Genomic DNA, 23,917 nt, shown 5'->3' with positions numbered 1-23,917 from the left:
ATTTTACTTATTCATTTTTATTTTATTTCAAGGGGAAGGAACCCAAAAAGTCTCGCTAAGCATCAAACTTCTCTCAAAGTTTGCTGCAACTAAATCATTTGCTGTTATTAGTCTTCATGCATTAAAAATCCTCCCAGTCGTGGCATAAATAAGGAGTCCAGCGTGGCTGAAATAATGAGGTACATTTGCTTTAAATGTAGAAAGTCCCTAGGCTTTTTGCAAACAGATACAAACTCAGATTTTTTAGTAATATTTAAATGACTTGTTTAGACGTCAACATTTTATCTATTTAAATCAAATTAATACAATTCTGAAAAAATGTGCAAAGTTGTGAACAATCAATTAGTTGTTTGGAGCTCACATACTGACCAAAACTGAAATATGATCGTATTTAAAACAGAAAAATGTTAATTTAATGGAATAGAGGTGGTCTTCAAGAGGTCTTAATGAAGCTTCCGTATAACGCTGGGTCTGACTGGAGCTCCGACTGCATGTTGCCCCTGTGAGCGTACAGCCCAGTAGTAACTGGAGAGACTTAAACCTTCCTAAACAAGGGGATCAGCGTGTATTTGTCAGGCTGTGTCACCCTCAGCTGCATGCACACGCACGCCCTCGTGCACAGCAAGGCGGCAAACAGTTCCAGCAAAGTCACTAAACCTCTACGTCCCACCTTCGCCACGAACGCACAAAAGCCCTCAGTCCCTTGTAATTGAGGTTTAAATCCTTTCCTAACATCCCTCCATCCCTCACTCTTCACCAAACATAGATTGCGCCAACACAGGACCCTCTAATCCCCCCCAGTTTAACCAAGTGAGAAATTAGCTTTTGTTAAGTGGTGATTTGGCCGCTGCTAAACGCCAACAGACTGTTGTAGAGGAGAGGGACAGCTATGAGTCGCTCAAACTCAGCAACAAAGTGTGGTAATTCCATTCTGACAGTGTGGCCAAAGCAGGAGTGCTGCCGTCTCCACTGTCTTTCGCTCTAAAAGTCTCTGGAAGAATGTCAGCAAAGTGACAAAAGGCCAGTTTGTTGTGGATTTTCTTTCAGCCAAAGTTCTCGCTTGACTTTATAAAAATGAAACCATGCGAAAGCCACCAGTGTCAGGTTGATAGACGACACGAGGAAAGGCTGGAGATTCAGATCCTCAAAGCTGCTGGGAAAGAGCAGGCTGTTGTAACGGGAGGAAAGGAGACAAAGCGCAGCGCCGGCTCAGAGGCTCAGCGGGAGGAATCTGCCACAGAAAAGCTCCCAGACTGCAGGAGTTAATGCAGAGTTTGCCGTTGCAGGGCGCCGGGACAAAGCTGCAGGAAAGCCGCGTCCGTTAAGAAAAGAAAATACAACACCAAAACTTTCATTCAAGACGGGACAAAGTGTTACCTTGGCCTCAAATTGTTATTTTTTCATTCCAGGAACATCCTCCAGACACCAGTTTGAAAAGAAATCTGAGCTTTCGTTGGTTTTGTTGTTAAAGTGTCCCCCTCCCCCTATCTTCTTTTCTATTTTTTTGTAAATATATCAAAACACATACTTTATCGAGAAAATCTGCAGCACAGATATGTTTTCCCTTTCTGTTAATCATTTAGAAAAGCCCCCAGTTTAATTTGGCAGAGCCCTGTGGGGGTCCTGACCATCAGACTGGGGGGCATTGCCCTCTTTCACTCACATATTCCTTTAATGAGGACCAGGAGATCCAGCTGACAGGTCTGGAAAAGACTCCAAAGTTCTCGAAAATTCTTTCAAACTGACCGCGTTCTTGATTTGCTGTCATTTATCGAAAGAACAAACAAAGGAAAATAGAGATAAAATAATAGTTTAATGAATGCGGGGGGGAAAAAAAGGAAAACATTGTGGATCATGGCTTGAATTTCAGATGGAAGATCTGCCAGACGTGCCAGGATGTAACACCCACCTCCATGCTGTCGCTCAGTGTGAACAGTGTGTGTGTAAAAAGGCCGACTGGTTAGAAGTGTCTGTAAGAACAGATCATATGGAGCTCTGAGGAGGTGTCCATCACCAAATCTGTGGGCTAAAAATATGCCCGTTCGAACACTCACGGATGCAGACGCTCCGCTGCAGCACAAACGGGTTTACAGCGCAGAAAAAACAAACATGACAAATAAGCTTTGAGGAAAACTGACATGCAAATGCTCTCAAAAATAGAAACACTGGAAGCTCCTCTGTAAACACACACACACTCACAATGCAGCACGCCGAACAATGAGAGCCAAAGCCTGCGCGGCTTTTCCTGGACGGCCTGCGGCCTGAAATATCATCAGCACCAAGTGAATGCGAGTGTAGATTTACGCGCAGCCATTGTCGCCGCGACAAAGCCTCCCCATCACGGCTCTTCCCAGTCTCCCGTTACTACACCTGCCTGCCTGACAGCAGCTCCACGCTCGCCAACACAAGTGCAGCGGCCGCTTTATCGGCTGATCTGTGTCACAAAAGCCAACACGCTGCACGGTGAAAGGGATGATTCACGCAGGAGTCCACATTTTATACAGATAATACACTTCCCTCCAGCTGATCATCTGACACAGGAAGGAAAGGCCTCGATTCTTTTGTCTGATAACAACACTGCGTTGCTTCGAACTAAATTCTGGCTAAATGTTTGTTGTTTGAAAAAAATGCTTAATGCTTTGAGGTTAAAGAAAACAGCAGATTTATATGATTGCAACAAAAAGAATGGAATTCATTTGTTTGTTTAGGGGAGGTCGTAACAAAGATGTCATTCGACTTTTTGTGCTATTAGCATAACGCAGCATAAGAATAGGAGGGGATGCTCTTTTCTTTTATTGACTAACTGAGCAGAGGCTTCTCAGGTTTTGCTTTCTGCAAATAAAAAAAATCTACATGAATTCCAACTTCTCCACAGATGCTATGATCAAATCATTTTTGAGAGAATTAATGAGAGGCGAAAAAAAAAAAAACAGCACATTTGGCTGCTTTAACAATGTTTTGACACTTAAAGGGACGATAAAAAATGTAAATTGTTTTTTATTTTGGCTAAAACTAGCTAATATTACATTTTATTAGTTCGATCTTTAAAAGAGGAAGAAAAACATAAACAAACACATTTCCAATCCCATTTAGTTTGTATGGCCAGATTTTCTATGATGCCAACAGTAGGAAGTCTCATTTATGAAGATATTTTTTCAACACAAAGGATGATTTTTCTATTCATTTGTAGTGGTTTTAACACAAAGTTGTGTCAAAAAGATATGCGTAGAGTATATATAGACTTAAAATCAAAGACAAATGACATTTTCTGAGTATTTATAGTCTGATTTTTGCAGAAAAGACAGAACTTCTTGTGAATTTTTACACAATAATCATATCTCTTAAGCCTAATCAAGTAGTCCTGTATATATATATGTATATATATCAGAATTTTTGTCTAGAAAGTTTTCCAAAACTCTATAATAAAATGTGCTGAAAAGGATGCTATGAGAGACCGATCATTTCAAAATAACACTCCATCCTCCAAAGTCCAATTTCGGTTTTTAATCTCCAAAATAAAAGATGACGCAACATGTTTGGACAAGGTCCTGTAGTGGATGTGTTAAGCTTGCTCCACATCATTCTTTGAGGCAACAGAAAAACCTTGCATAAGCATATTTCTATTGTTTATCTTCACATGTTTAGCATTGAAATAGCAGAGAAGCCCGATGGAGTGAAAGCCTTTCCCCTCTGCATGCAGAGTCAGTTCTGTCCTTTTTTATACCTAAAACATCTAAAATGTTCTGTGCCTGTCTATTAATGACACTAATCACAATCTATTTTGCTCTTTAATATTAGATTTTTAATGTCTAAGACAGATTTTTGTCTAAAAAAGTGCAAAACCGAATGAGACGTCAGCAGAACTTTGACATGTCAGTACTGAGAAGTTTAGAATCAAGAGTTCTTGCAGCTTTGATGAAGTCTGGAGGGAGAATACAAATTGATATTGTATTAAACTTTAATCTTCTGCTGCCCTTTGGTTCATTCTCATCCTGTTGAAGTGTTTGAATATCTCAAGGCCTTTGGCTTTATTTCTGTTGCTGCGTTTTTCCATTCTTGCTCATTTAATTCTGACTTATTTTCAAAAAATGTTATAAATGATTGAAGTCAACACCTGGAGAACAAAGCAGAGGCCAAGTGGTTTGGTTTGATCTCGCCCTTGAAAAAAAAGCCCACCGTTATTTTTAAGAAGTAGGTCAAATGCGATAAAATGGCGTTTGAAATAAAGGCAAAACTTCACACATGCTCTTACGCCTGGTTCATGCAGAACTGCGGCGGAATCGCCGCGAACAAGATGGATCATGTCAAATTAATTGTACAAGCTCTAAATGACTACAGCTGAGCAGAAGTGATCGTCGACTGTTGTGAAAAAAATACACATCTGGTGTGAACTGGAGGTGAAGTGGAATCTGCGCACACGCCGCACGCTTCCAGAGGATTGTACACAGAATTCGCTTCACGACGCTCCCATGTGCGGCGTTAGAAGATTGTTATCGCACAATATAGAGAAATCTCAAATAGAAACTCAACGAAAAAATGGATCTAAAATTATGCGAAAGACGAAAGCTGTTAACCCTTAAACACCTGAGGTGTTGTGGGTGACGCTTAAACACAAACCTTTTAAGATTTTCAACCGTTAACACGATCAACGTAATTCCAGCAGATTCTAAAGGACAAAAGCGTCTCGAGCTTCACACATGGTCTCATGCCTGGTTCACACCGCACGCGGAATTGGCCCAAACGAGATTGACCATGTCAAATTAATTGTAAAATCTCTAAAAAAAACCACAGCAGAAGCGCCTGTCTACTGTCGTGAGAAAATATGCGTCTGGTGTGAACTGGAAGTGAAGCGGATTCCACGCGAGCTCCGCGGAATTTCAACACCTGCAGCTGAGTGTGCGCGGAATCCGAACTTTTCCCGTAGAATGTGCGTAGAATCCGCACGCCTCCAGCAGAGTGCGCGCGGAATCTGCATCTCTCCTGCGGAGATATACTTTAATCTATATATATATATATATATATAATCTCTCCTGCAGAGATATACTTTAATATATAGATATAGATATATATATATGTATATACACACACACATATATATATATATATATATATATATATATATATATATATATATATACACATTGTTAACCCTTTAACACCTGAGGCATGGCCACTGACGCATAAGCACAAAATTTTTAACTTTTCAACCGTTAAACCGCTCATGCCGCTTTTCTCCTTCAGAATCTGTGGGAATTATGTTGATCATGTTAATGATTTAAAAAATGACATTAAATCAAAGGGCTAAAGGGTTAAAACAAAAAAAAAAGCCAGAATATTTTTCTCCCTGCTCATTCCAGGCACAGTTTGAGGAGTCTTTGCTGTTTGAAATGAAGAGCTGAGAGTAAACAAGGGATTCACAAATGGCTGCCAGCCAGCCCGTCTGACTGGGAGTGTGCACGTGAGTGTGTGAGTGTGTGTTTTATGATAAAATTAAAGGATTTTACTGAAAAGCGCTTTTTCTTTTTTCTTCTTCTCCACAAATGAAGGAGATTTAGGAAAGTTATGTGGAGTAATGGAAGCCACGATGGTTGAAAAACAAACCACACCAGTCTGCCATCTTTGATACCCCCCCATCCCCCCCACATCCTCCCTCACAAGCAGACCCTCCTCCACCAATCTCATCACTGACGCCAGGACATCAATTTTTTTTGCAAGTCGCTGAAAATTACCATGCATGAATGCAAAAAAGGCTGATCAGGAGTAATTAACACGGCTTCATATGCAAATTTTATTAATGCAGAACTACAAAGTCATTATGCAAATGAGGCTTTCGCCGAGCCTCTTGACAAATACTCGCAGCTCCAGCCATCCAGCAGCCGCGATGGATGACAAGTCCGTTACCCGAGCTCAGACTGGAGGGATGCCTGTGCGCTTTAAACTAGTTAGCGGATTAGCACTGGTTAGCGCTGCTGGCTAGTGTTGTGCGCAAGCTACGTGTGTGTGTTTGTAAGCTGTGTGATTAGGAAAGCAGCTAATGGCTGCACTGCAGAGTAATGAACCTGAGATGCAGGGGATGGAGGCAGTGGTGGCAGTGGGGTGTTTGAGGGGGGGTGAGATGATATGAATATGCATGATGCTCGCTGGCTTTGATGATTAAAGAAAATTTTAATATTTAAATGAGTGCATGCAAAGTGATTAAGAGAGAGGGGACAGGGCGAAAAACCGCAAGAAGGGATTTTGAAAATGCAAAGAAGCACACGAGACGAGATGTTCTATTGACGGCAGCGTTCTCTCCCGCTCCCTCCTTCGTCTTTCGCTCGGGGCGTCTGGTTTGCGTCCAGGAAGTCGGATTTACAGAGGAAAGGTAGAAATGGAGGGATGAGAAGAGAGAACTCTACAGCCCAGCGGACTCTGCTTCCGGTTTAATGCGCCATCTTGGTGCCATCTTTCAATCGTGCACACCTTCATCACCTGACAGAAATTTCTTTATCTTTCTTTGCATGCCCAAAACTGAAAGAAACCAGTTCTGCATCTCATCCATCAAACCCATTTTTCTTTTTTTTTTTTAAATGTTTCATTTAGCTTCCTGCTGCTCACTGAATAGTATCAGCAGCTGAATTCCTAAAACTGTTTTCAAATATTTAAAGTGCTTTAATCGTCACAGATCCAGCTCCAAACAGTGGTAATTACGCCAGAAATGAAGGTCGGCCTTTTTTTTTTCTTTTTTTTTTTTTTTCACAGACGCTAAACGTTGTTTGCAGCAATTTCTGTAAATGCAAAGTGAGGATACGAGAATCTCTCTGTAACGAGGAGACAAACAAACTGTGGTTCTCTGCCGACTCGGCACATTAGGAAAAAAAGGGTTACCACGACGATATCGTATTATCATCTGAGGGTTTGTGCGGACTGAGGCCTCCCCAAAACCAGAAACTTGCATTAAACTTTAAATTGATTGATTTATTTGAATAGCTTTGAAATAATAACCACATTGTGTTTTTTAAACTTACTTTTTAAATATTTTTTCAGCTTTACAACTAAAGTGGATGTCATTTTTATTTAAAAAAATAATTAAATCACAAAAGTCTCACTTCTAACTAGGAAAAATACACAATTTTCAAATAGAAATCCAATGTATTATTATATAACTGCAAACAAATATTATTTCAAAGCTATTAAAAACTGAACAAATAATTTCAAAATCGTTTTGTGCATCATAAAAAAAATAAAAATCATATTTTCCTCTTTCAGGAGATACTTTCTGAATTAAAAGAATATACAGATCCGAATCCTGAATTGCAGCTCATCTGCAGCTTTTTCAGTGACAGACTGAGTCTCAGACCAACAAACAGGAACCACGATGGCAGCTGTGTTTCCCCCTCGTCTTCTTTTCACTCTTTCTTTGTGTTTAGAAGCTGTTTCCTTTTGTTAAACCAAATGGAAGAATGTTTTCTGACTTTTTCAGAGCTTAGCCGCTATCTAAACGTGGGTGAATCAGAGGTAATCCTACATTTTTATTTAAATAACATTTTTTTATGCTAGTTTGGCAAAAGGAGCCACTATGCTCAACTCTCACATGAGTATAAATCAACAGGAAGTTGATTTTTTAAGTCACTACAGTTCACGAGAGCGTGCACGTGCATCCACACCCTGCAAACGCTGCAGCAAACTCACAAATACTTGAACCGCTCACACACAGGGGGTGAGAGAGGTATGGCCGGGCTGGAGGGGGGGAGAGAGTAGCGATACAAACCAGAGTAATTACCACTTCAAAAAAAGCCGTCGCTGCATCCGAGAGGCCTCGAGCTTTATTGAAACAACAAGAAAAAAAAAAAAAAACAACAAGAGTGTCAGGCGCCGTAATGCCTCCAAAGTACAGGCAGTGATATCAAACACACACTCCAGCGCTGCTCTTTGTTGGGTCTTAGTGCAGCTTCATTTGGAAGTTAAGTATTTTAGGGACATGTCATCAGTTATTGATGTGCGTCTGTGTGAGTGGGTGACCCTCATATTTGCATAAATTCACGGGCAAAAATAACTAATTCATGTTTTTTTCTTAAAGTCCTGCAAGATTTCAGATTGATATTTGGATTTTTTTGCAAACTTAAAGTGTGTGTGAAGTTGAAATTACCTTACTGAGAAAAGAGGAGAGTACAGAGAAACAGTAAGGTTCAGGGTCTCAGCATGTTGGTTGTGGACGCAGCGTCAGCTGCACCTACACTACTTACTGATTGATGTGTAGCTTTCAAGTAAAAAAAAGGAAATTTCTCTTTGACCCCAAAACTTCCGGTTTAGACTTGCAGACGGTTCTGATGAGCTCAAACCCACAAAAAAAAAACCTGCTCCGGATACAGAACCCGGTCAGCATGTGCTTGTTGGAAGAAGTCCGTGGGCCACAAATTGTCTATTTTTTTGTTTCATAGCAACTTTTGGGATATTTCAATAGACTTTAAACTAAAAACAACATGTAAAAACATCAGGAAGTAATTATTTGATAAATTATCATAAAAATCTATTCTTTTGAGGACCATATGTCCAAATTTTGGATTTAAAGTTCCAATTCGATCATTTTTTTAATATATTTTAAAACATTCCCAGTTGTCTTTTAATCAAGATTTTGCTGTTTTTAACCACTTTTTTAAATTTCATTTTCTAGGACAAAGTTTCTGCAGAGTGACAGAATTTGCCTCTTGAGTTGGTAAATTGGCACTGAGCAGCCCCGCCCCCTTTTCCCCTCCCTGTTGCTGACAGCTCGGAGCTGAGAGCTTGTGGCCCCCCCAAAGTATTTTATACGTCACAAATAAGACATTTTGTTCTTTCTCTGCTCCTGATTCAAAATGATTTGAATAAAGAAATACTTAATTTTTCAGAAAAATGCCACAAAAAACTTGATAAAAATAAAATTTCCATGTTCTCTACTTTAGTCCATCACTAAAGTTTTGCACACAAAGTGTTCTCAGATTGCTCAAAAAATCTCTGAGAAAATAAGACTTTCCGTCGTCTCTGAGGTAAACAGATTTCTCCTCTGAAATCAACAAGTGAAAATGATTTCATCAATTTGACTTGTGAGAAATGATTTTATCATCAGGAAGAGTTCTCTGAGAAGGATTGTTTGTGCGTTTGTTTTCTGCTTTCTTAAAGATTTGTTAAAGTTCAGCTTCACTGCGTTTGTTCTGATTTCGCTTTAACAGTTTTCGACAGAAGCTTCTGTCTGTGTGAGGAAGTTCATCCCAACAACACACTGGGTTGTGTGTCCTGTAACACCTGACAGGCCCCCGAAAAGGCTGCCTCACCTCTGCCTGAGCAGAACTCACAGAGCAGTCACACCTCGTCCAATTTATAGCCCCCCAAAAAAGAAAACCTCACATGAATCCAGTGTAAAGGTGTGCGAGTGAGTGTTTGTGCACGGCACCACGAAGTGCAAAAGCCTGAGCAGGCAGAAGGAGCCGGACCTGCTGGGAGCCAATTACGAAGCGTTGTCGTCAGTGGAGCTGTGAGCTGATGGAAGGTGTAACGGAGAAAAGCGTCGCCCTGCACGCCGTCGGTCCCCCGGCGATCACGCGCGTGTTCTCGGCAAATTAAACTCCGTCTTGATTAATAAAGCGCCGCGTCCCCCGCTCGCGTTAATAAGGTGCTCGTTGGACATATTTCATAAGGAAATTGTGAAATACTGAGGGTAATCTCAAAACATAAAATGTTATTGGAGCAATAGAGTTTACAGTTGCCGCAGTGCACGTCCAATTGAGTCGCTAATATGTTTTTTGCTTTTAATGTGAAAATTATTGCACTTTCTGTTATAAAGAAATATTGTGCAATTACAATTTCAAGGCTTCCGACGTGCGCTTGATTTCACGCGAGGATTGCAGTTAGATAAATTGCCAGCGTTTGGGGCGAAGGGGGGAAGATATATATTTATGCACATAAATATGAATAATGCCAACTTAATGACGTGGTCAATTAGCAAGAGGCAGGGATTGAACTACAGAGTGCTCGTGTGCCGCTCCGTCCACAGCAGCACAGCCGGATCATCAAATATGGATGAAGTCAGGCCCCCAACACCGTGTTTGCAGAGGAGGCCAAACCGCAGGCCGACACGCTCAGAGGGGCCGACCTGAACCGACACGCCGCTTTGGGACTCCAGCTTACACTTCACACCAGAAACAGACGATAAAACAGAACGAAGCGTCTGCTGCATGAGAAAACTCAGGGGTGTCAAACTCTATCGCACAGGGGGCCAAAATCCAAAACACACCTTAGGTCACGGGCCGAACGGGACAAACATTTATTAAACACTCTAAAACTAACTTTTTAACATAATCATGAACTAGATATATAGCATTACCTGCAATAATGCTAGTGTGAATGCTGTAAGCTGAATTTGGCCGCAAAAGATGCTAGTGCTGATACATGAAAATGCTGAGGCTGATAGCTAAAAACACTGAAGCTAATAGCTGAAAATGCTAAGGCTGATGGCTTAAAATGCTGAAAATGATAGCTGAAATCAATAGCTGAAAGCGCTGAAGCTTACAGCCAGTTAAAATATTAGTTAAATGCCAAATTAGCCTAAAAAACAAGCAAACAAACAAAAAATAGGTTAGCCAAAACAGCTAGCAGCTGAAAAAGAAACTAAACTTTAAAATACCCTAAAAAAACAAACAAAAAAAGCCTAATTAGCCAAAACAGTTAGCATGTAAACATTAGCCAAGCTCCAAAACACCCTGAAAAAAACGTTTTGAAAAAGCCTAAATTAGCCAAAACAGCTAGCATGTTGCTGAAATGTTAACTAAACTTCAAAACAGCCTAAAAAAAATAAAAAAAAGACAAACTTAGGTTGACCAAAATAGCTAGCATGTAGTGTGTAAATATTAGCCTAACTCTAAAATAAACTAAAGAACTAAAAAAAAAAAAAAAAGCCAAAATTAGCCAAAACAGCTAGCATGTCGCTGGAATATCCATAATAGCCTAAAAAATCTTAGTCCCAAAATAGTCCAAAAAGGTAGCAGAATGCCAATTTTTAAAACTTTAAAATATAACTATGAATAATAAACAGGCAGGAATATTATTCCAGAATAAATCAACTTAAACTTTTAAATGACTTTCAGTATTTTACCTTCCATAAAAATATATTGTGTCAAAATTATACAAGTTAGTAATCTGGAGGGCCGGATATAATCACCCGGAGGGCCAGATCCGGCCCCTGGGCCTTCACTTTGATATATGGCTTATTTGGACAAATATTTATAAAGCAAGAAGTTCAAACCCAAACTGAAATCATCCGTGTGGGGTCAGAAGTCCAGAAACAGCAGCTAAAGCCTCCGTCTTTTTCTGAATTCTCACCTAATAAACTGATAATCAACCATAAACGTCTCTTTTTTTGTCCTTCTTCTGGCATTTTTCAAGGTTTTCAAACATTAGAGTGACTTCTAATCCTCACAAGAGATTATATGAGCTTTTTTTTTCTTTTTATCCAAATCTTCACGTGAGTTTTGGGTCTGAGAATCGTTGTCCGACTGACTGACATGATCTCTCCTTGGATCATGTATGAGCTTTTGGAGCAACTCACCATTTGGAAAAAAGGAGCTGTCTGCAAAGGCTGCCACACCTCTGACTGGACGTCTCTGTCACGTCTGATTCGGTCTCCTGCCGTTTGACGCTGCAGATTTCCAGCTCTGCGAAGTTTTTTTCATCGCAGGCTGCTTTCAGAGATAACTGCTGGTGCTCCTCTCGGCTGAACCGCCTCTTTAGCCGTCTGAAAGGAGACAAACTCTCCTCTTTTTAATCCCTCTGACTTCTCCTTCTCTCCCCTCTCTGTGTTTTTTTTTTCTTCCCTGGCTTTTGCTTATTTGAATTTTAATGAGCTTTTCACCTTTTTAAGCAGATGGCTTAGGCGGGATTTCTGCATGAAAGTCGGGGGTGAATCTCTCCGTCACGTTTCGTAACGTTTGTTTCAACTCGGCGAGTCCTTGAGGGGGTTTATAGCTGCGTGGATCCCCCCCCCTCCTCCTCTCCCTCCTCCTTTAATGATTGAACTTGTCTTCTCTGTCTCCTGCAGGAGTGGACGGCCGGCGGGACGGCCTCGTGAAAACTGGACGCCTCAGCTGCTCATTTTGTTTTTCCTATAAACCGCTTGCTCTAAAAATGACCTTTAAGTTATAAGTTACACTTTTAGGAGAAAAGTCTGATGTTTCAGAACAAATCCGCCAAGCTAAAAAAACACAAATAAAGAAATACAAGAATACAATTTTTTTGATTTGTGTGAGAAAAATATCAACGTTCAAGAGAAAAACAATCAGATTCTCTTCCATGTTTGTTTTGAACGACACTTCTTCTGCTGCTGTCAGCAGAAAATACCTCAGGCGTAGCGCCCTCTAGCGATTGTTAGCAGAAACAACCGCTAAAAGGTAACCAGCGTTTACTGGGAAAATAGCAAATATATAGATGTCTAAACAAAAAATTAAAAAACACATATAAGTCGCTCCTGAGTATAACCCTAACCCCGGGCTAAACTATAAAAAAATTGCGACTTATACTCGGGAAAATACGGTAATTTACAGCTTTTTTATTAAGTTATTGTCCAAAAATTTTGTATTTTATTAGATTTCGAGACAAAAAACTGTAATTGTTAAGTTTTTTTAAAAAAAAAATGACTTAAAATTTACAAAAATAAAACTTTTTATGGTTTTCCAAAACAGAATTTTAAAAAATTTAAGAAACACGACTGAAAAACCAGATGAAAGGGGAAATGGTGAAAAACTGGTCTTTTAGCAATAAATGTTGCAGACTTCTGCTCTAAGATTCTGTAAAAGTTTTACAGAAGTTTTTGGATTTCCGATTTGGCACTAAGGAGCGTTTTAATCCAGCGTGTTGTGCAGCCTTGGAAGTAAATACTACATTTATTCTGACAAATATTTCAAAGGAAGAAGTCAAAACCCAAACTGAAATAATCTGTGTGGTGTCAGAAATCCTCCACAGAGGAAACAGCAGCTAAAGCATTCATATTTTTCTAAATTCTCACCTAAAAAACTGATAATCAACCATAAATGTCTCTATTTTGTCCTTCTTCTGGCATTTTAATTTACAGTTTATAATTAAGATAATTGCAAATATCTTGTATTTTATTAGATTTATGTGACTATTAAGTTTTACTTTAGATAAAACTATTTTAAATTTACAAAAATAAAACTTTTTAGGGATTTTATTAAACAAAATTCTATAAATTTAGGTGAAATTGTGAGGGTCAGATCTGCACACATACATTTAACCTTGAGGAAAGGTCAAATTTGACCTCAAATTCAGCATGAAGGAGGTGGAAGAAAGAGACAATGTCTCGTGTTGAAGTAGTTTGTGTTTTTTCTGCGAGGATGACCTTGTTTTGCGTCTGAGCAGATGTGAGCTTCTCAGAAGGAACATGTGTGTGTGTGGGGGGGGGTCACGCCTACCTGTCATGGAGCTCTCCTGCTTGGGGCAAATTCCTCTTGTGGGCGTCTTCTCTCGTCTTTCAGCTCTTTGCCTTCCTCCTCCCACCACCTCCTCTTCCTCCGGCGTCACCTGGATGCCAATCTCCACCGGCTCCACCACCTTCTTTAGCTCCCCCCGCTGAGCGTAGTGATGAAGGCTCTGCAGGCCGCCGCCCCCTCCTCCTCCTCCCCGGTCGTTCATCTTGTCGTAGCAGCCGTTGGGCAGCAGCGGCGTCTGGCACTGCTTCTTCTTGTGCTCGATGAAGAGGAGGATGTCGCCCAGCGGGAAGGTCAGCTGGCACTGGCCGCAGGTCAGCAGGTCGTGGTCGGCGTGCAGGCCAGGCGGCAGCGCGTGGGCCAAGCCGGGGTCCAGCGGGTGGGGAGGGAGAAGGCCGAACGGGTTTGGGGGCGGAGTGTCGGAGAGCAGAACGCCATCTGTACGCTCGACCTCCGCTGAGGAAGAAAAAAGGAAAGAAAAAACAGGAAAAAAAAGACAAGTGTTAACGCAGACTTTAACAATTTCCCAGAATCCTTTGCTCAGAATGACGTCAATCCCCTCGCTGTCTCAGTCCTGCTATGGGAGCTCCTTTTTCTTAATGTCTCACCTGCTGCACCTGCAGAGGAGCGAGCGTCTCCAGTTTTTAAGTCCAAGACTTTAACGGCGGTTTGGTCACATGCACTGAAACATTTGGGTCCAAACTGGGGGATGGTAAATTGGTAAATGGTAAAGGAAAGTAGGGCTGCCACAATTAGTCGACTAATCGACTACTTGTGGCATGAACTTTATAGTTTTTGAAATATTAAGCAAAATATGCCTCATAGAAAATGAATGAGGAAGTCTTCAAATTTCAAAATTTTAAGTAGGTTAGTAACAAGACTTTAAATATATTCATGGGCTATGTTTTCATCTTTTAGAGTAATTTTCAAAAAAAATTGGGGTTTAGCTAATATTTTAGCAACATGCTAACGTTTTTGGCTAGTTTGTTTTCCACTGTTTCTTTAAGCTAATCTGGAGTTTAGCTTCTATTTTAGCAACATGCTAACGTTTTTGACAAATTTAGTTTACAAAGGAATTTTAGGCTATTTTAGAGTCTACCCAGTATTTTAGCAACGAGCTAGCTTTCTTTTGGCTAATTTGTTTTCTACTGGGGTTTTTAAGGCTAATTTAGAGTTTAGCTTCCATTTTAGCACGTTTTTGACAAATTTAGTTTACGGAGGAATTTTTGGCGATTTTGGAGTTTAGCTAGTATTTTAGCAACAAACTAGCTTTTTGGCTAATTTGTATCTACTGGGGGTTTGGGCTAATTTAGAGTTTAGCTTCTATTTTAGCAGCAGGCTAACATTTTTTTAATATTTTAGTTTACTAAGAAATTTTAGGCTATTTTGGAGTTTAGCTATTTTTGCAACAAGCTAGCTTTTTTGGGCTAATTTGGGGTTTAGCTCATATTTAATCAACACGTTAAATATTTTTACAAAATTGGCATGTATTAGGAATTTTTATTACATTTTAGTACAGATTTCTCACCAACTTCAGCGCTCTTTCACAGTTATTAAAACGAAATCCCAAGTCTTTTTAGCAAATTTAACATTTTGCAAACAGCTTTTGCATTTTCAACAAATCCCTTCAGCAATTAAAGTCAACTGGGTCACCATTTTCAGGAAAAAGCTGCAGCATCTTCAGTGACTACTTTCAGCAAAAAGCATTCACACTAGTATTATCACAGGTAATACAACTTTTCTAGTTTTTAGTTAGTTTAAAACTAATGACGGTTAAGATGTTTGTTTTACAGCTACTTTGCGCAATACCATTTTTTCATTGTATCACAATGTCCTTGTGCAACAATGACATTAAAGATTATTCTAATTCTGATTCTTAATACCTGATTAGTCGACAAATTGGAAAAAATAATCATGATTAGTCGATTAATTGTTTGTGGCAGCACTAAAGGAAAGAAATGTAAGGACTTGCCGAATCAATCATGACTGAACATCTTGATTCGGAGCAGCTCGTCTAATCTTTGGATTCCATCATTTATGAACTGAAACAGTTCAGATTCTGTGTAAGAGTCAGGGGAGTTGGAGCAACGGCGACCATTTCTTTAAGTCATTTTGAGACTTTTTTTATGTTTTCACAGAAATAAAATCTGAATATTGAGACAAACAAATTTCTGTCATCACGTTCCATCAAATTCATTTGTTTTTTCAGAAAATAAAAAAGCAGAATTTCTGAAAGAAGAGCTTGTTGAAGGAGAACGCTGTAACAAAAAAGAGTCTGTTTATCTCAGTTTGAGGCATCGCCGGCGCCGGATCACACAGGTGGTCACTAAAGCCACTTTAGAGAACTTTAGAGAAACTTCCAGCTGAAACGGGCTCAAAAAGCGACACAACGCAGGCCAGTGGAAGTGCAAACACTGTCAGTTTCTGCGTTTGGTTCCAGGAAGTGTGTATGTGTGAGCAGGTGTGCAACATCAGAGCACCGTCAGCCCACAACGCTGCGGCACATGCACCGCGCGTAACGAGCTTGGCCTGCGTTCCTGTACCAGTGCACGCCTGTGCACGGGCGGCGCTTGTGCATGCAAGGCCTGCAGGCTGCAGCCATCTGTCCGTGTGCAGAGCATTCCCCGCTATAACAAACGTTAGAAACCAGTGAGCTGACCTGGAACAAACCCAACAGTCCACACATAAACCACAAACGTCGATTTTATCTAATATTATGATGACAAACCAGCAAGTGTGTGTGGATCTGCGTTAAATTCCACTGCATTCCAAATGATTGTGAGTGTTTCTAAACTTTTTTTTAGAAAAAGCCAAGCATGCTTCTGGTTTGTTTGCTGCGCGTCAGTTTGTATGCAAATGACAGCTGCTGTGGAGGAGGCTACGCTTTGGCCTCATTTACCTAATAAGGTTGGTGTGAGTCAGGCAACGCTGCTAACAGGATTTCAGCCTGCAGGAGCAGATCAAGAACAAAAAATTATAAATTAGGAGCTTAAATAAAAAAAGAAAATGTTCTCCTCCTGGTAAAGCCATTTTTTTTGGGGGGTGGGGGGGTGGGGGGGTTACCTGAAAAGAATGAACGCAAGCCCACCACAGACGATCCGGAACGGCGAGATGCTTCCGGTTGTGGCACATATGAGAGATTCAACTTCATTGGTGTTCGTTTACTTGTATTTTACACCAAAAAACACATTTTAAGTGACTTTTAGGATAATTGTGTTTGCAAAAAAAATTTAACTAACTAAATTAACTAAATCTTTAATATACTGTAACTTTTTAACCATAAACATGATAATTCCAGTGGATTCTGAAGGAGAAAAGCTCACGCCGCTTTTCTCCTTCAGAATCCACTGGAATTATCATGTTGACAATTAAAAAAATACATTAAATGAAGCAAGATAAACACTGGTGCTCTTGTGTTTAACGGTTAAGGTATTTCAGAAAAGAGAGGTGGGAATAAGTCAGTAATTCGAGAAGGTTGTAGGTGCCACAGTTTATCCACAAGTCTTTCTGCAGACAAACCAAGATTGAAAAGTTTGTGGTTAAGATAAAAACCTGCAGCATGCCAGCCAAACGTAAAGATGCACACACAAATAATTCCTTTTTTGCCAAAATATTTGAAAAATGTTCGAATTTTTTTGTTGTAAACTCCTCCCTATTTCTTGGATCTTGTTAATGACAGAATTTGGACTTTAGCTCTCTAATAGAAACTTATTGGATCAAGTCTTGCAGAGAAAGTGAACTAACACGTGCATGCGCAGTCAAACCTCTGACACTTTTTCACTGTAAATAATCAGACAGACAGACAGAGAAGTGCAGCTGCTGTCAGACGCAGGGGCCAGCCTGCACCCCCAGCGCTGATATCATCTGATTAACAAACACCACCGCTGCCAGCCTGAGAGCGCCCCCTAGCAGCGGCAGCAGACAAAAAAAAAAAAAAACTTCACTCTGGTATGCAATTTACGCACAAGCGCGTGCACGTGCGGACAGTCTGCTGATCGGCCAAATTAGTTCAGGCATGCTTTGAAGAATCTGTGAACCTTCATGCGCACACGCGCATTATTTTACACACACGAATAATACAATGATTTTTTTAAAAAGTGAGTTTGCGCTCTGAGAGTGTCTGGGTCAGTGCGTATTTACGCGCACCACAAGGCTAAAAAAAGCGGGAAGCGCGCGTCAAGTGCAAACCTCTTGCGCGCGCGGCTGCAACGGAAACCGGCGTCCCGCCCCGCGTGCACAGACAGAAGCAGAGGTCTGCGCCCTCGGCTGTCAGCTGCGTCCCGCGTGGCGACGCTCACCAAAACTCAGCTGGAACTCACTGAAGTTCAGCTACATTTAGTGATTTGGAGACATTTTCTCTCTTATTATGTTTTTTTCTTCTTCTTTTCCTTTAGGTTTGGAAACAGAAGAAAAGGTGGCATGGAGAAAGTCAGCAAATCTGCATTTCCTCACAGAGTCAAACTCGGAATTATTCAGTAATTTAAGAATAAAAAGTGTGGAGGAGAAGCTGCAGCCTGGGGGGCGAAAACTGACTGATGTAAAAGAAAAACACAAACTGAAATGTCTGTTTAAATTATTTTTTAGGAGGTGCATCATTTTCAGAAAATTCAAATTGCAGCTGCTGCGCACGAACACGCAGCTCTGATGGATTTTTATCGGCTGGCAGCTCAAGAAGAATTATGGAGAGAAATTCGTGCACAAATTTTCCTAGAGGTGGATTTTTTTTGTTTGTTTGTTTTATTTTTTTTTTTTTTTCTCGTGAGAGTCAGAGAGTTTCTTCTTTTCACTCATAATTTGTGGAAGCAGGACGCGCGCGCGGGGGCCTCCATCCTCTCACCTGTCCAGACTGGAGGGCATGAGGGGCCACAAAGCGGAGCCTCGAGAACTCTGCGCGCACGAGGCCGTACTCGGACACAGAGTGCGCGAGGCTGCGGAGCTGAACTCCACACGTGGAGTCCAGAAATCTACGTTTATGAAGATGCTGTTGTGTTTTAAAAATTAAATGGCAAAAAATCTGCAGACGTGAGATCAGAAATAAACATTTTTTTAACAGATCAGTTTAGAAATGTGGAACTTTCTCTTCATCTTTAAAAAAAAGCACATTTTCTCTTCCTTTTGAAAATAAAATATCACTTTGCAATTTGAGGTTGAAACACCATCACTTTCTGACACGTGATCTGTGCTGCTTCACTCCGGGAAACTTGTTTTAAATGATCCAAAAGGTGCATCATTTTTATGGCCGGAAAAACTGACTTTACGCCGCGAAACGAGCAGACTCATTTTAAAGATTAAGTCATTTTTAACTTTTAGCAGAAATGCTAATTCAAAGAAAAATAATAACAATAAATGAAAGCTAAATTATTTTTTATATTAATTGATCAATTAGAGTGGATAATTTTGTTAAAAAGCTGTGCGTAAAATGCTCCAAACATCTCCAAAATGAGGTAAAGTCAGGTAAAAGTCGGTTTTATTGTTGGATTAAAGTGTTTCGTTTCTGATTGCGGCCAAGTTGAAGTTGAAGAGCAGCAGCGGGACAGTGGAGCCCCCGCTTCGGCGCGTTTCTCTGTCCTCCGTGAGGAGATCAGCTGCGGTGATAGCGGTTATTTATAGACCAAGGAGGAGATCAGATAAGCTCTAAAGCGTATCAATAAATTTGTCAGTAAATTAAGAAGATGGAAATTGGCCCTTAGGGGAGAATCCGACAAACTTTCTTGAACAGATCTGACTGTTTTCATTTTCACGAAAAAGGAAGGAGAAGTGTAAAAATGAATGTCAGAAGAGAGGAAGAGGAGCTGCGCCCCTTCAGCTTTACTCACGTGTTATTTCTCTCTGGGACAGGTGCTGCGGGTTCCCCTGCTTGCGTCGGGACATCGCCCTGGCATTTACACTGGCATCGCCCGGAGAGCGGCGCTGGAAGGTTCGGCTCTCCTCCTCCTGTGGCTCCTGAATGGCCAAAGTGTTCCCAAAATGTTCTGGCCAACCCAAGCTGGCCCCAAGTTCGGCCTGTGGGCTGGCTGGTCCTGGACGGGCTGCGCGGTGCAGTGGCCGGCCGTGGCGCAGCGCGGTGCGCCGGGGCGCTCACTCGGAGCTCGGTGCCAAAGTGGATGCGCGCCTCCCTTCTTTAGAGGAGGTGAGGGAGGAGGGTAGTCCGGCTCCTCGCTCCGATGCTGCTCTCACAGCATCTCTCAAAAAAGAGCGCAGAGAGTCCTGGTGGTCAGTCACTGTCCGGGTCCACTGTCCGGACACCTGCCCGCTCCCGCGCGGAGAAGGTGAGCCAAGAATCCAGCTTCTTGTGTGCGCTCGCGCCGAGGCGGTGATGGTGACGGCCGGTCGAGAGGCTCTCAGTCTTCCCCTCCTTCAGTGAAAGCCCAGCACTGGTCTGAGGACAGTCTGACACCCTCTTTTCTCTTAGCGCGAGCAGCGGAGTCTCGCATTCCCCGCGTGCGCGCGGCTCTGTGCGGCTCTTTGGCTTCTGGTGGCAGAAAACTCAAGTTCAAGTGCGGACGTGACGTTCAGTCTGCGGAGCGAAGGGAGAGTGGAGACTGAAGAGCACTGGGGGCGACTAGTGGTAGCTTTCACACACACACTGACACACACATACCCTCACAAACACGCGGGCATGTGGCGCGCGCGGCAGCAGTGGTCAGAGTCTCCCCTCATCTCCTCCGCGAAGCAGCGCTGCGCAAGCGCCACTGCTGTCTCTATACCCGCTGCAAAGTGACCCGCGCGCGCCCCAAGTGCTGCCGGACTTTACGCACGCGCTCAATATGTGGTATTTTAGCCAAAATTAGCCAGAAATAGTCATTTTTTTCAATTGGGGTTAAAGTTAAAATTTGACTCCATAAAACGGCCTTGTTGCACGCGCACGTGCACGTACAGCTTCTTTGATTGAAGCAGCTGCGGCCTCTTTTCGCGTACACGCACTGGTACAAAGTAACAGTCCACACATGTGATCAGATAACAGTCCTATGCGGGCGCGCGGCTGTTTCACCGCGCCAGGTGTGTGACCTCGCGCTCAAAGTCAGCTCACATTTGTTTGTTTTGAAGGTTGGCGTGCGTAAAACCAAAGAGTTGTGTGTTTGACCTCGTGCGTAAAAGGGTAGGCCTCTTCATCCCCTTTTCTCCATCCATCTGCGTAAGGAGGACGCGCGCATTTTGGGTCACAGAGGTGGTGTGTCCGGAACCTCTTTATCTAACCTTCACTGATAAAATAAAATAAAATAAAATAAGGAATTGTCTTCTTGGAGATCTGTTTTTTTTATTTTTGTGAGTGTTTGTCACTCTCACGCGCCTCTAGCCTTCACAGATCCGGATGCGCCCCTCGTCCTTGCCTCCTGATTGGCTCATCAGTCAGATGGGCGACAGGTGCATCATTTCTTTTACTTTTCGGAGGTGATTTCTCACTTAAAGGCCATCAGTGTGAGTTATGGCGGACGGCTCCCTGCTTCACCCTGCGTTCATTTGCATATATATGTGCGGCTGTTTGTTTTTATGTTAATGCTAAATAACCCCCCTCATCCCTCCATCCCTCCACCCCCCTCCCCTGTCGGTTAAATTCCAATCAGAAGGGACGTGGAGGTGTCCTTCCAAGTTTTAAGATCACTTTGCCAGCAACTGTTAGCGCTGATTTTGATGTTTATGTGTTCGCATGCAGGCTGGCGCATTAACGGGAAACTACCGCGCGCGCGCGGACGCACACCTTGAGAAGGGCGTGACAGGAATCAGAGATGGAAACTCCAGTCAGAAATACAGGACCATTTTTGATCAAATATCTTATTTGTTTTTTGGATTTGGATTTTAGGCTCCAAAATTAAAACAGTGAGGAGGCCCGAAGGTCATGACCTGATATGAAACGCAGATCCTTTCATGTGAGCAGAAGTTAAAGATGGAGTTTTCACGCCTTAATGTCAGCGTCATCCGTTAAAGTCCCATTGTCTTTTGTCCTGCAGTCAGCAGTGATGAAGAACAGCAGCCGAGCTGCTCTCTTGATGACCCTGGAAGATCAGACCAGCGGTGCAACAGCGCCCTCTACCGGCAGCCGCGTGCAAACCTGTGCAGCACGTGTCGAAACAGCAGCTTGGTATTTACAGACGGCCTTGAACGCAACGCAGCTCCTAAAAAACAAAGTTTGGATTAAAAAGGGGACACAGTCGTTATATTTCAGTTTCTCCTCTTGAGAATCACGCTCAGAAACATTCATTCCAGCACAATTACTGCTGCAATCCGGTTGATCATTGTTCATTTTTATATAATGAGGCAGAGAAAGAAAAGAAAAGTCTTTTCAACTAATTGTGCAGCCTCCTAATTAGCATGTCATTACAAATAATAAATGAAAAGTTCCATTCACAGTCAAAAATATTAGGGTCAAAAATTGGACACATCTTTCTTTTTGGATAAAAAAATCTGCAAAAAAAGGAGGAAACATCAGAAACATCCGCTGGTGGGACACAGTCCTGTCATGACCTCAACACCATCGGCTGTTTTCGTTTTGAACGCAGCTCAGTGATGGTCAAATGAAGCTGGAGGAACCCTTACATTATGAAATCACTGTCGGAGAATTTCTTCTCCCTAATATGTTTGAGGTTTTCACTCCGCTTGTCATCATCTGTCTGATTTTTGCCTCAGAGCTGTCACATTCTGGAACAGTGAACTTATAACAATTATTTTTAGATTTCATAAAAAAACACAAAAAAAACGTGTTTTTTTCTTTGAAGGGGTTTTAAAAAATTGCAAAACATTTTTTTAAACTTTTTTATAGAAAATGTTTAAATTTTACTCGTAACTTTAACATTTTCTTAAATTAAATGCAACATTCTGCATTTCGCTCATTATTTTGGAATCTTAATTGTATTTTTTTTTCATTCTTTAATGAAAACGAGGAGTAAAAAGTAACTCAAAGTTCATTCTGATTTCCACTTTTCTCAGTTTAGACTTAAGAAGCATATTTATCTGTTTTACTTTATGGAAACCTTTAAGGAGAAAAGTTAATCTTTTCATTTTTCAATCATAACAATAATCCAGGTCAACAAAATTTTCAATGGCAACAACTAACAATTTATGGTTTATGTAAAAGAAAAACAACAAAAAATTCTAAAAAAAAATTATTGAGGACAATAAGTGGGTTTTAGGAAGTATTAAAGCTAAAAATAAATGAATCTGTTTTAATTAAAATAAGTCCTAAATAAAACAGAGCATGTCACAGTTGACAAAATGTCCAGTTAGTCTTAATTTACATTTCTATTCAGAATTTTAACACGTTTTCTGACACTTGACTAAACATAAAGTCATGGGGATAGGTTCATGGGCGTTCTTTAACTGTGAGAAAAGAAAAAAAATTGAGAAACAATTAAGAAAAAACACGATTGAAACACGTTTACAATATTAAAAAGGTCGTAAACGGGGATTTTGTAAAAACATACAAAATCAAAACTGATAGTATCGAATAAAACTTAAATAAAGCTCAGAAATTGGAACTGAAATAAAAGTTTTGTACACTTAAACTTAAAAAAATAGATTTTTTTTTTATTTATATTTTGGCATCAAGAGTTTTCCATACTGAAAACCAGTGGTGCATTTGAGTCCTGCAGGTTTTTCAGTTCCGTATAGTTGAAATGAAATAACAAGAAAATATTTGACAAACTTTTCCACATCTTTGACCAAAGTGAATTGCATGGATTCCACTTTACAGCCAAACTGAACAGGAGAACGTGAGAACGCAGCACGCACTCGGTCCTCATGTATGCAGAGGAAGTGGAGGTCCAGCGCTTATCTGGCTGAGCTGCAACTGACTGGTGTGTTAGTGCAGAGGAGACGACGCCGAGCCCATCCATCACTGTGATGGAGGAGAGCGTCTGCTTAGGAGCATTCGAAGAATCAGGAGTTTATGCAAAAATCTTTGCAGCAGAGCCTAGAAAGCATCTTCAAAATAAAGTTCTTGGACGATTTAAAAAAATGTCTGAGAAGAAGCTCAATGGAGCCCTCTGATTGGATCGTATCCTCCTGTCAAGAATCCAGAATCCATCTACCTGCTACAATTAAGAACTCAGATGAACAGAACACATTCTTCACTTCTTCAAAGTTCTTCTAAGTTGATGTTGTTGGAAGTCCGTCTGAATGAATAATCAGTTTTACTGTCACAGATTGAATCCTCCATCTGCAGATTTCTGCGCTGTCTCTGTCTGAGCTCCGTTTGCTGTCCTCCGCTGCCCTCTCCTGGCCACTGCTTCAGGTAGAGTCACTGTTCTCCTGCTGAAACCCCAAAGAGAAAGACCCTATTCCATGTGTCAAAGTCAAGGCCCGGGGGCCGGATACGGCCCACCGGGTAATTCTATCCGGCCCTCCAGATCATTTTATTTTATTATTAATGACCCGATGTTATCTTGCGCTTATTTCTATCTTGTATAATGTTGACAAAATATATTTAAGGTTACAGTTGATTTATACAGGAATATTATTCCTGCCTGTTT

General features: G+C 41.2%; 1 protein-coding gene across 2 annotated transcripts in view; it reads right to left on the bottom strand.

Annotated features, from left to right (window-relative positions):
• The window catches only part of bcl11ba (BAF chromatin remodeling complex subunit BCL11B a), a 47,878-nt gene extending 26,858 nt beyond the window's left edge, over window positions 1-21,020 (bottom strand). Inside the window, exons 1-2 of one of the 2 annotated variants that reach the window (XM_024271037.2) lie at window positions 19,268-21,020; window positions 13,437-13,907 (exon numbers count right to left, since the gene is read on the bottom strand). In XM_024271037.2, the coding sequence (XP_024126805.1) occupies window positions 13,437-13,907; window positions 19,268-19,322 (526 nt within the window). In that variant the 5' untranslated portion in view covers window positions 19,323-21,020. The remainder of the gene's footprint in view (window positions 1-13,436; window positions 13,908-19,267) is intronic. The other variant, XM_024271027.2, reaches the window with a different exon arrangement.
• Window positions 21,021-23,917: the final 2,897 nt, after the last annotated feature.

Source organism: Oryzias melastigma, linkage group LG22 (genome assembly GCF_002922805.2).
Source record: "Oryzias melastigma strain HK-1 linkage group LG22, ASM292280v2, whole genome shotgun sequence".
In the NCBI taxonomy this organism is placed as follows: Eukaryota; Metazoa; Chordata; class Actinopteri; order Beloniformes; family Adrianichthyidae; genus Oryzias; species Oryzias melastigma.
Note: the sequence above shows the minus strand (reverse complement) of the source record. Positions and strands in the feature narration are given on the sequence as shown.